We start from the raw sequence: 13,296 nt of genomic DNA, 5'->3' as shown, positions 1-13,296 counted from the left end.
TTTCCATCTCTTTTTTTTGGTGTCAATTTCTGCTTTAGGAAAACCGGTTAATTATATGACCATTTGGACGTTATATATATGTATATATACCAAATTACTTTCAGCTAATACTTTTCCTGCATAGAGACAGAAATTCTTGGACAGAAAAATACTGTGAAAAATACTGAATTGAGCAATTCAGCCTAAAGAATTTAATTGACTAAGTCTAAGACTATCACGAAGATAAAAGGCCAGATAAACCAGCCTTTTGTAACACATATACCATGAAAGAAGCATGCCTCCTTGCAGCAAGTGAAAACAGACAAAAGGCTACTAACAGGGGCACCTGGATGGCTCAGTTGGCTCAGGTCATGATCCCAGGGTCCTGGGATCAAGCCCCGTATGGGGCTCTCTGCTCAGTGGGGAGCTTGTTTCCCCCTCTCTCTCTCTGCCTGCCTCTCTGCCTACTTTTGATCTCTGTCTTAAGTATAATCTCTGTCTTAAGATAATAAATATCTTAAAAAAAAAAAAGGCTACTACCACTCTTGGCCTGTAAAAGCAAGATTTTAATTTTTATGTCTTCATCATGTCTTGCCTTTACTAGAATATGAGAAAAAAAAGATGCATGACCAATGGAATTTACAAATATTTTGTTTGCTCACAAATAAAAATATACACTCTTGGAAGAGCGGAAGTATGTCTCCCATTTTTGCATCATTGTGCCTGGCATAGAAGCTCTCAGAAGGATGGAGAGTGACTAAATGAAGCATGAGTATTGAAATCAGCTTTATTTGGATATAACCTCAAATATCATAAAGCAAAATTATAAACCAGGATGCAGGTACTACAGTGAATCTAGCCTATACATATCCACCCTGTAACACTTTAACTGTAACACTTTAAGTGTCTTGCAAATATCTCATTTATAAAGTCTGCTCAGTAAAATAGTCTAAATATTAAATATTAATTATAAACAAAACAAGTCTCCTAGGAATTTGTATACACCCACTGTATTTTATACAATAATTGTGCAAGCACAGAAACTTACACATGGATAGGATGGGTGGCTAAGGAACCCTAGCTTCTGAACTAATAGTCAAAAAGCATTACTAAATGTATTGAAGATATCTTTCAGTATTCATTGGTAGAAAAAAATAGAAGTTAATGATTTTGATTTATTTCATATTGATCTTTGCTGTAAGCAGATAGCTTTGGATGCATATACATTTTCATGAAGTCAGCACCCCTTCTTCCATCTTGCTTTAGAGAAACCAACAAGGAAGGCTTATGGCGTATTGGAAGAAAAGCAGTGATTTCTATGTGAAGATTGCTAGAGGATATCAAGAGCTGTACCATTTAGCTCCCATCACAACACCAAGAAAACTATGTTAAAATAGCTATTTTTAGTGTACATTATTTCATCCAAAAGTAAATAATGTAGAAATAGGACATTTCATTCCATGCACCCTCTATTGGAATGGGTAATCCATTTGATTTTATTCAATGAAACAGATTTTTGATATCTGGTTTGGATATTCTTGGTATGCTAATAATTTAACTTTCATGATTAGGAGTTCTCACCAAGAAGATCCTAAACTGTCTGCTGAAGCTAATCTGTAATTTTGCTTCTTTTTCTTTGTTGTTTTTACATGAGGAAGAGGGGGACAATGTCTCCAAAAACACTGAATCTTTATCAAACATGACTACAAAAATTCTAATCATTAGGTGCATATATAAATGTAGTTCTGTGTGCTATATATGTCTATGTGGACATACATGCATATAGTATCTATGTACATATACATTCTAGCTATGGGTTTGTTTTTAACTTGAAAAACAAAAATGATGATAAAGAGGAAAATGAAACAAAGCCACACAAATTGAGCCTTAGGGAGGCTAAGAGACTAAGCTACTTATTTATCAGATTGGCAGAAACTGCCATGGCTAAGGGATGCTGGGATGCCTGCTCACCTACATTTAAAGGCAATGCAAACTCCCAGGGACCCTTAGTCAATCTGTCTCCAAATCATATCCATTAGCACGTGATGCATGAGTAGGAAACCTAGGTTGGCACATATTATTTTAAAAGTGCTGTTCAGGGGCACCTGGGTGGCTCGGTTGGTTAAGCAACTGACTTTGGCTCAGGTCATGATCCTGCAATCCCAGGATTGAGTCCCACATCATGTTCCCTGCTTAGCAGGGAGTCTGCTTCTCCCTCTGACCTCTCTCCTCTCTCTCTCTCTCCCAAATAAATAAATAAAATCTTTAAAAAAAATAAAAGTGCTGTTCACAAACAAATATTTTATATATATTATATATGTATTTGAGATCATCCTAATGAAATGACCAGGTTTTTGTATTTAATGGCTAAAGTGACATTGAATGTTAGCAATGTAATTTTCTGTTACTAACAGTAGTATCAATAATTCTTCGATGATAAATTGTAAGGGGAAAAACTGAAAGAATGATAAATTAAATATTTTTATGCTCCCTTCATCCTGTAATATTACGTCAAGTGTTTGAACAAAATACAGAACAGTCACAGGGTCGTGCAGGGTGCTGCTCATTCCGAGAAGACTTTATCCCACATCAAGGTTAGACCTTCAATGAGTTTCCATTGGCTGAGTGATTGCATAAATTAATGCCATTCAGAACTGCTTTAACTTGCACAGCTGACTTTGGAAATGTGTGACTAAGCTTCCAAATTGGCATCGAAGGCACATTTACGGGAGCTGCCTTATCTCCGCACCACTTACTGCCTTTCATCCCCCCTCACTTCCTCCCATTATCATCATCACTTTCATCACAGACAGCTGAAGTTTCCCCTTCAAAATCAAAAGCCCTTGGAGAACAATCCTGCCTTAAAGCTATGGGCTGCTGAAAATGTGTTGTCTCTTTCATTTACATTTTGATTAAGTGAAAGTCTCTTAATTTGGGCCATTATCAATACATAAATCTGTAGAGAAAATGAACCAGCATTTATAATGCAACCAACATTACATGACTTACTGACCTTATAATGAGTAAATACAGAAGGGGATAAAAAAAAAAAAGTCCAGCTCTCAGGTCCTCTGGATGTGAAGCACTGTCAGTGACTAACAGGGCAACTCACATCCCTCTGTGAAGGCAAGCCTTAAGCTTCCCGTGTCTCATCCCCTCGTTATTTCAACTGAACTAGGTCTCCAACAATTTTTAAAACCATCGCACATAATACATTTGTCTACTCTACTTGACCAATCTTCCTGTGGGAAGGCTTGTGAGTGGTAAAATGAAAGGCTCAAAATGGGTTTCCATACCTGATTGTGGACTTTGTTTGGGGATTTTGGCTACCGCTTGAGGGCTGGAGGTGGAGTGCATTCGCTGGTTGGCGGAGCTGTGGATGCTGCTGGGAATGGCCGCGGAGACGTTCTTGCGAGGCTTCATGTCTTGCAGCCACATGGGCGAGGCTTCAAAGGCCTGCATCCTCCTGGCATGGCTGTTGGCATTGACTTTCAGGTAGGCCTGGGCTTTGTGTTCCTGTAGCTCTCCGTAATTGGCATCTGTCACCCTGCATTCATATAAACCTTCATCCTTTTTCCTCACTTTGGAAATCTGAAGCTTGTGAGAGATGTCATTGCCTTGGACTTTCACTGTCTGAAAAATTGCAGGTGGGGAAAAAAAATAAAGCGGTACATCAAACGATTTTGTTCCCATACTCGCTCACGAGCTTGCTAATGTTGGAAAATTAAAGGGTCTTAACAGCCTCAAAGCCACAGTCAGAGAGCTATTTATTTTCTCAACAGTCAAATCCGAAAGTCATATTTATCCCATTGCACTAACAACCGGCTTCACAAAATCACAGAATAATTAGTTCAATCCAGTCAGCGCCAGATTCTATTGGCCACGTGGATCTGTTTCCCAGGTTCCAGAGGCAGTCCTGCCATTTTCCAACCACGAGATCGACCTCTGCCTGGAGAGCTCCGTCACATGAAGCACAAACAGAATATGGTAAATGATTTCGTTTTAAAGCCTCTTTCCTTCACTGCCGGCTACAACGAACTCTGAGAGATCACAAAATTATTTGGTTGGTCACAACAGAGTTCGAGAATGTGTTTTGATCCCCACATTGGGATGCCTTACTAAAGGTACTGACAAAATAACTCTGAATATTTATTTATTTATTTTAAAGATTATTTATTTATTTATTTGACAGACAGAGATCACAAGTGGGCCGAGAGGCAGGCAGAGAGAGAGGAGGAAGCAGGCTCCCTGCCGAGCAGAGAGCCCGATGCAGGGCTCCATCTCAGGACCCTGGGATCATGACCTGAGCCGAAAGCAGAGGCTTTAACCCACTGAGCCACCCAGGCGCCCCAACTTTGAATATTTAATATTCTACTCAAATGTTTGGTGCAGTCTTACCAACAATCAGGGGGTGGCATGGCTTAAGGTACAGATTAAGATCACCTGGAGTCTTATGGTCAAAGGACATACCCTCTGCCATGGCAGGGTCTTTAAGCCACTGGACCTGGAGATGCCATCAGTCAGACACTGGTCTGATTTTCAAAATTAAAGTTGGCTCTCTTATTTCTTTTAATAATTTTGATGCCAGATTAATAGCAAAATTATATACAAATATTAAAAGATTATATATAAGTTTGTGTTATGTGTAATATACATACACACATATATATCCATAAGCATCTTCACCAGAACAGTTAGATTTGACATACATCATATATTATCCATGATTGACAGGATGATGGATTTCAAAAGACTCTTAGGATTCAAGGATGTGCATGATTTTGAAAGACAGAGAAATGAAATGAAGAAGACATACACTTTCAAATGGCCATAAGTAATTAAGAAAACTTGGGAAGTGGTCATCTGTTTTTTACATACAGAGTTGTATATACAAATATTTATCAATATTTAAACCATAACCATAGCCTGTATTTATTTGTATGTGAAATTACATATTGATATACCCATACTCTGAAAATAATGGGGATTAATAGTTTCAAATAAAGTCTCAGTTGAGTTTCCTAATAAAGTCTGAGATAGTTGGAGTAGTTCTATGATGATTATTTTACAGTAGAGTAAACTGAGGCTTGGGGATTTGGGTCCTGGATTCTCAGCATTAACTATACATTAGAATCATCTAGGGAGCTGTTAGAAAATGGTTTCATTTAGGGGTGTCTGGTTTCTGGGCTCTGTCAGGTAAGCTCCGACTCTTGATTTCAGCTCAGGTCATGATCTCGTGTGTCATGAGATTGAGTTCTACACCGGGCTCTGCAATGGGCCATTAGGGCCTGCTTAATATTCTCTCTGCCTCTGCCCCTCTCCCTCCCCCTCTCTCCCCCTCTCTAAACTACTACTACTAATAAAAGAAAATGGCCTCATTTGGATTAATGTGGAAACATTAAGTTTGCCTCTTAAGGAGGCAAAGCTCATATCAATATTTGATCAAAGCATTCCTGAGAATTCTAAGTCAACAACTGTTGGTTTAAGATACATGACCAAGGTCACTCTATTAAACTTCTTTCTATCTCTGTAACTAGAACTTTTGCTGATTCACTAGACTTTATGATCTTTTATAAAGAGAATACTGTTAGTAGCTATGTACATGATCACGTTATCTTAACCGTATGGCTTCCTAGTTCAGGATGTGTGAGGCTCTTCCTTATTGGTCTTTGGAGGATACAGTCATGGCTGAAGGGTGAAGCATGGTGGTCAGTAGACAACCTCGCCCCTATATATCTATAAAAACGGAATATTTAAGATCAGTAATGTCAATAATTGATTTTACCAGTAAAGCCTTTCTAGCACTGTATGAAAACAATAATTTCTGTAATATCATAATAATTGAATTGAAATATTCTAAAAAGTCAGTGAGTTTATGAATATAAATTGTAGTTTTTGTTTTATGTCTTACTTTGATATTTATACATTTATATCAGAATTTGGTTCTGTTAATACAATACATATTTATACTTTTAGTTGTTACGTAACTCCAATCTTATACCACTTTTTCACTGTTGTAACGGCTCCAGAATAAATTTTCTTTTTTAATGAAGGTTATTAGATTTTTAGATTCCTAAAATGAATAAATAATAGGAATATATATTTATACATATATTTATAGCATATGTACTAAGCAGACATACTTTCTGAGTTAATCTAACTATTTCATTCCTAATGAAAACTTGCTTACTATTTATGAATTAGTTAACCAGTTCTATTAATATAAAGGGATTCTAGGAGGTTTCACTGGTGGTATAGTAAAAAAATACAATTTTCTTTTTATTTCTAATTTCACATAGAATTATTAAAAGTTAAAATACATCTCTATATTTTCAATAGGCCGACCTCCTCCAATTATGTTTTATATTTATATTGCCTTATAGTTTTATATTTATATGATTTTGAGCATTTTCAGTAGGAATACATTGCATACCTTATGAATCACATTGAAAATTCAGTTGTTTTCAATACAATTTCAACATAATTTTTTCCTGCCTAGAAAGATTTTCATAAGCTAGTGTTTTACTTCTTCTTTTTTTTTTCTTAAAGATTTTTATTTATTTATTTGACAGAAATCACAAGTAGGCAGAGAGAGAGGTTGGAGGAAGCAGGCTCCCTGCCGAGCAGAGAGCCGGATGCCAGGATCGATCCTAGGACCCTGGATGCCAGGATAGATCCTAGCACCCTGGGATCACTACTGAGCTGAAGGCAGAGGCTTTAACCCACTGAGCCACCCAGGCGCCCCATGTTTTACTTCTTCTTAAAGGATAATTATTTCTATGGCTTTGAATGAATATTAATATTGCAGTCCTATACTCCTACAGTTATGTAAGTGCCAAGAAGAGTAAGAAAAAAATGTCACACTCTTGGCTGGCAAATAATTCTCTAGTAATTGTTTAAATATTTACAATATTGAAATAATTTTATTGTATCCACTCTAAATCTGCTTCAATTTTTGTGTGCCCAGTGAAGTAAGAAAAAGAAAACTGGACCTTGTCCTGCGTTCGTGAAATTGCCTTTTCCCGGGACAGTAAGTTAAAAAGCTCTTAAAAACCTAAAATTCTCCAATTTTCAGCTTGGGCCTGCCTGGCAGCTGACAAAGGCGCGCGTCCCCTGTCGCCTGTCGCTGTGATACTCACACTGATCTTGGTCCCGTCGTTGTCGGGGTCTCGGTCGGGCACCAGCTCCACCTGCGGGAGAAGGAGACCATGCTCAGACTCGGGACCCCGACCGTTCCCGTCCTGATCCGGAACGCAGCCGCACCGAGCCAGCTCGGTGAGGCTGGGTGAGGCTGGGTGAGGCTCGGTGAGGCTCGGCGGGACCCAGTCCGGGGCAGTAGGGCCATCTCGGTCGGGGTGATTTAGGAAGGAGACCGACCAGGACGCGCGCAGCCTCGGCCCGCGGGTCCGCAGGTCCCCGGCTGAGGCCCGCGCGGCGCGGGGCGGCAGGACCGCGCGGGGGCGCTGCCGAGTCGCGCGCGCTGGGATCTGGATCCCCCACACGCCGGGCCTGGAAGAGCTGGACGGACTCCCGGAGGCGCGCGGGCGCGAGTGCAAGTTTTCGCGGACAGGACTCTGCGTCTTTGCCCGGCGGGCCTCCCCTCCCTGGGGTCTCTCCAGATTTCCTTGTTTCGCTTGGACAAGTCCGCCGCGTCTTTTGCCGAACTGTCCGATCTCGGCTCCGACCCGCTCCCTCCTCCTCGCCCCGCTGCTTCCCTTTCCCAGTCCCTACTCCTTTTCTCCACACCTCCCCTTCCCCTTTCTCCCCTCGCCTCCGCCCCCCTCTCTAGTGTGTTCCAGAGTAGCCCCCGGTACCCTCCTTAGTTCACTCCCCATTGCCTCTACCTTCGCACCTCCCCGCCGCCCCTCCTCTCCCTCTCCCCCACTTTCTTCTCCCCTTTCCCTCCCTCTAACGCCCACCTCCCCTTACCCCTCCTTTTCCCTCATCTCTCTCCCCCTACCCCCGATCTCTTTTCTCCCAACCTCAGTGGTGAGAAGAACTGACGTGTGTGTGTGTGTGTGTGTGTGTGTGTGTGTGTGAGATGGAGACACAGAAAAATCCCTCTCGACCCCACCGTCCTGGAAGGAGGACAGAGGGTGTCCTGGGATGTAACAACACAGTAGTCCCCTAATGACAGCTGGACAACAGCTAGTACTAAAAGGAGGAGGTTATTCCCAGTTTTAATCGGGAAACACTCCACACCCTTACTTCCTCCATGGTTTTAACGTAATGTCACCAGGACACATTCCGGCTCACTCCCTGGCATCAGTCACGCTAAGAGAGCCAGGCGGGTCCCCAGGGACGTCCAGTACCCCTGGGTGCACCTAGAAGACTAAGGGAGTGAGTGGGACAGACGCACGGGGCGTTGCGGGCGACGAGACTCCGCTACCTGCGCACCAGCCACCTCGGCCCCGGGCTCCAGGTCCTCGGGCCCCCGCAGGAACCACCACTGGATCTCCAGATACACCGAGGCAGAGCCACTTTGGAAAGCGCAAGACATCTCCACATTCTGCCCCTCGGTCGCCGTCACGTTCCGCGGAAACTCGGTAAATTTTGCTGCAAAACAGAAATGCATTCTTTTGGAATACCCACACCACTCTTGTCAGCGTCTCCTTCCCTGAGAGCTCGCTATTTTTCTTGGACTTAAAAAAAAAGGGGGGGGGGACAAAACCCCTCTGTGACTTCTCGGACTTTGCCTGGTTACCCAACCCCCTTTCCTTTGCCTCATTCCTGTTCATTTTTGGTATCATGCCTAAATAACTTTATTGTTGATGAAGTCCAGAATAATGGAAAGGTTAACAAGCTGGCCAAATAACTCATCTCTGTTAGCCAAGATGCCCATGGTTAGATCCATATACCTTTTGTCAGACTGCAGCATTACCCGAAACTTAAAGAGGGATTCAATGAGCTACATCTTTGATAAATCCGCCAAGCTGATATATAGGGAGAGCTTCTTGCTCTAAGTTTCTAGACAATCTATGACTAAATCATTGTTTCAAGTCATAGAGAATGGATCAGAATTACCTGTCAAAATGCACATGCCTGATCTATCAAAACAATCATTAGCCATTGTGATTTTAAGGCCTCAGCAGTGAAACAATTTGCACACTTTCTAAGCTGTGGACATTTCTTTCTTTCTAGATTAACCTTCATATGTGTTCTCGTCAAGCTGTATGGTAAACTGCCATACATCATGGCATATGAGAATTACACACCTGGTTTTAGTTCAGAGTAAAGACTGTATTGAAGTCACCAGAGATTCTTTTTTTCTTCAGTCTTTTCCCTATCAGTCTTGACACTGCCTGTTTGCAAATTCAGAGTTAAGGTGAAACTCACAAAAATGAAATGTTCCCTTACTCTCAAAGGCATTTCTTGAATGCTCTAGGTGGTTGTTTTTCTCTTGTCCAAGGGATACTTTGTGAAGAGCTGATGTTTCCCTAAAAGTAATCTTGGAAAGATTTGTGGCTGATGAAAGTGCACAGTTACAATGCACACTCGTGGACAGGAGGACTGAGGGGCTGCAGGACTGATTCAGGGTGGATGCACTTTAACCCCACTTTTTAAAGAGCGGCATCATCAGTGTGTCTTTTCAAAATTTTAGGAAATATCAAAATGATCTCAACTGGCGTGGAACTGTATTTGTACTTAAAGGAAGTAGCAGATGTTAAAGAAGGCATTCTGATGTGAAAAGGACTTTTCTGTTTAAGCTGGAAGGAGGAATATGGCATTTCTGGTTGCAGAAGTGATGCAGTCTTTTGGCAGTAGAGATGTGATCTGTTCATGGTGCTGAAACGATCACTGCAGCCTGCGAAGTCCCGAACAACTGGATTCAGCAGGCTGCCGCGGCTGCTGCTGCTTGGAATGCAAGTCGTGCCTTTTTATGGGTCCTCAGAGGAGTCTGTCCTTTGATAAACACACATGCAAACGAAGTCGCAAGGACCCAGAAAAAGGAAACTAAACCAATTCTGCCTACACTGAGGAGGACTGGCGATGGAGAGCCCCCCGTCCCCAGCTCTGTTTGTTTGCCATGATTATGTATGCATGAGTGGTTACCCAGTGCATGCACACATACACAAGGCACACACACACACACACACACACACACACACATACACACACCCCTGTGTTTGCGCTTACCCAGGAACCCCACTTCATTGTCAGGAACCAAGTAGATTTGCTCTCAAATCTAGCTTGTCTACTATTTAATAAACTTTAAGGAAAAACGCCAAACAGAACACTATTCCACTGTTACTTGCTAGGACTCTGACTACATCTGCTTGGCCGTTCTTTGAGTATAGAGAACGCGCGCGCACACACACACACACACACACTGCAAGCAAATGTATATTTGCCAACGAGCACAGACTTACCTTGAGAAGACAGCCCTTGTTGTACATATAAAACGGAAAAGAAAACAAATCCAACATATGCCAAAAAGATCCCCATCATTCCAAAAGGGGGGGGGGGTCACATCAGTGAAGCCAACAGCCAAAAAGCCCAAAAAGAAAGGAATGCAAACGTCTCAGAGGCTCAGTCTCAGAGCCCTGCGCGCGACACTGCAAACATCCTGCTGCTAGCTCCGCGAGGACTGGCTCTGGGGAGAGGGGAGTGCAATTCGCGAAGGTTAAAACCAGCTGCTCGGATTCGGAGAGGCTTCGAGTCCACACTCGGGCTTGCAACGCGGGGAAGTGCCTCCGCGGCTTCGCTGCCTGCTTTCAGCTACCTGGCAGCTCGTCCAACGTCAGCCCGCTGCTCCGGCTGGCGTGATCACTGCCCTCCCTAAACGCCGAGCCAGCTCGGGAAGTGGGGAGTGGGCAAGAGGGGCGGGCTGGAGGACTTCACCGGGCTCGCCGCGCCGCAACTTTTCCCTCTAATGGCTGCGATGATGCCTTTAACTCTCTGCGCGCCGGACAGCTCCCCACCTGCCAGGAACTCGGGCCGGGCGGCCCGCCGCAGGCTTCGGGCTTGGCGTCTCCGTCTACGTTTTCCTTCTGGAGAGCAGGAGCATTTATTTTTTTCCAATTTGCCTTTTTTCCCCATCGATTGAATCTTTCTTGCCTCGGCAGACGGGATCGCTCGGTGCTTAAGAGGACAATACAGTTGTAGGGTTGCGGTGTAGGGTTGCAGGGGGCTGGGAGCTGCAGATTTGGGGAGGAAGTTGGGGCATTGTTGAAGAGGAGGGGAGGAATGGGATGGGGTGAAGGAGACTGCTTTGGGGCGATGAAAACAGTCATTTGAGGGAAATGTCGCTTAACCAGTTATTAACTGCTTTAACTAGAATGATCACATGCTATTATTCCTCACGAATTTATTGCCGAACAGCCTCCAATAGAGGAGAAACAGCTCATGCAGGCACCATACCACTCTAGCTGGCAAATGGAAAAGACAAAAAGTATAAAAAGTCACGTACTGAGAGAATTTTCCAGAAAGAAAAGCCCACCATACTATGATTACTTTTATTTTTATTTTATTATTCTTTTAAAAATTCATACACCCCTCTGCCTTCTCTGCTCCCATCTGTATTGTGGAATGGGGGAGGGGTTTTAAATACCAGGAAGGTCTTCATTGCAGGATTTTTCTGTTTATTTGCTTTTCTTTTGCATGACAATAGCTATTTAATGTTCTTTATATGATATATGGATAAAGAATATTATTTTAGGAAGAAAAGTACAATAAGTTTTAAAATTTGGAACAAATCTACTTATTTGCCCTGGAGAAGGTTTGAGATAGAGATATTCTATTCTTCTTAAAAATCTACAAACAGTATGTTAAAGACTCCATTTGTCCTTATGAAGTCCAACCATAAACTAGTGAATTTAAATCTTTTTAACAAAATTAAAATCATTTGTTATCTGAGCAGAACACCAGATATTTTGTTCCCATTATTATTTCTATGCAACTATACCACAAATCTTCAAAATTATTTCAAAATATGACTCAGCCTTAACAATGCTGTCAGGAAACCAACGCAGTATACGTATGTTCATTTTACTGGTAAAGAATTTGTAGTTGGCTAATTCCTTCACTGACCAGAAAGAAATTAACCTTAAGAGAGCTGTTGGATTTTTAAACCACTTAGCCTTCTACTGCTGAATGCAGCAATAACGGAAATGATCAGAAAATGTTATAAAATACAATATTATTTATTTTTCTGAAGATATATTTACCTTTCACTGTGAGTAGAGACACAATATAAGATTGATAAGATCTGGAGAAAGTCCTGGGGAATATTTTACATCTGTTTATGTTTAGGCCAAGACTTCATATCCTTCTTGTATTGAGCAAAAGATTCTGAAGTATGTCATTTCAAGAAAATAAGTCTCTTTATCTGCAAATACTCTCTCATGGAGAATGTGTTCAGAATATAGAAACAATCCCAGTTAATATACGTATGCCATACTTAACATTATTTGAAAAATAAACAAAACTTTGCAGGTATTAAATCCCCAGAGGTTAATTCTCTCCGGATATAAATTTTATCCCTAACAAGATATGCTCAGTGTTTATTTCATGATTTTAGCTTTAGTTGAAGCATTTAACATAAACATGAGATTACTATGTCATGAAAATGTCCTGACTTCAAGATTATCTGCTGTTAGAACAGTTTCCAATATAAAGAAAAGGGCATCCATTTTAAGCAAGGGAAGTTCTGAATTAGTTTAGAGAAGCACTTCAAATTCTCTCAAGGGGAACTTGATCTCTGTAACTATAAAAGTACAATAAAAATAAGTTGAAAAAGTGTAAAAGTGTGAGAAAATCTTTTATAAGACAGATAAACTCTCAAACTACTTTCTAAGCTTTTAAGTGACAAAAGAAAGAAGAAAAGAGGAAGAAATAAAGTAACAAGGAAGACAAAAATTGGAAAAGGATTTTTCTTGTAAAAAATGCCTGATAGGTATTTTATTTTCAATTTTGCCAAGATAAACCAATAATTTTATATTAAATATCATTTATATTGTATGAAATGATACTGTTTATCATCTCAAGGATTGTAAATAGTGTTGGTAAACACACTTGCATTATTTCTTTTAGAACATTTGCCTTATTAAAGACAAAAATGTTTCTATAATAACAGTTTGAAATGATAAGAAAGTTTAATTATAAAGTAAATATATCTAATATATCAAAATGTCATAGTTCTGAGACAAAGTCCCACAATCTTTATAAGTCCTTATAAAACACCACATTCTCTTATAAAATTGGTGGTAACTTACCAGGACAGATTACTTGTTGCATCCAGAAATGGGAGAGACAGTTTCTTTCCATTTCTCCTTTTCCAAAATGATCATCGCTGGTGCCTTACCCTATAAAAATGAC

At 41.1% G+C, this 13,296-nt stretch overlaps 1 protein-coding gene across 3 annotated transcripts in view; it reads right to left on the bottom strand.

The window, feature by feature from the left end:
• The window catches only part of VSTM2A (V-set and transmembrane domain containing 2A), a 29,412-nt gene extending 18,475 nt beyond the window's left edge, over positions 1 to 10,937 (bottom strand). For 2 of the 3 annotated variants that reach the window (XM_047696060.1, XM_047696061.1), the window contains exons 1-4: positions 10,350 to 10,937; positions 8,369 to 8,535; positions 7,119 to 7,169; positions 3,276 to 3,612 (exon numbers count right to left, since the gene is read on the bottom strand). In XM_047696060.1, coding sequence (XP_047552016.1) covers positions 3,276 to 3,612; positions 7,119 to 7,169; positions 8,369 to 8,535; positions 10,350 to 10,428 — 634 coding nt within the window. In that variant the 5' untranslated portion in view covers positions 10,429 to 10,937. The remainder of the gene's footprint in view (positions 1 to 3,275; positions 3,613 to 7,118; positions 7,170 to 8,368; positions 8,536 to 10,349) is intronic. The other variant, XM_047696059.1, reaches the window with a different exon arrangement.
• Positions 10,938 to 13,296: the final 2,359 nt, after the last annotated feature.

The sequence above is a fragment of the Lutra lutra genome, chromosome 11 (assembly GCF_902655055.1).
Source record: "Lutra lutra chromosome 11, mLutLut1.2, whole genome shotgun sequence".
Lineage (NCBI taxonomy): Eukaryota > Metazoa > Chordata > Mammalia > Carnivora > Mustelidae > Lutra > Lutra lutra.
The sequence above is the reverse complement of the archived record's forward strand: the minus strand, read 5'-3'. Positions and strand labels throughout refer to the sequence as shown.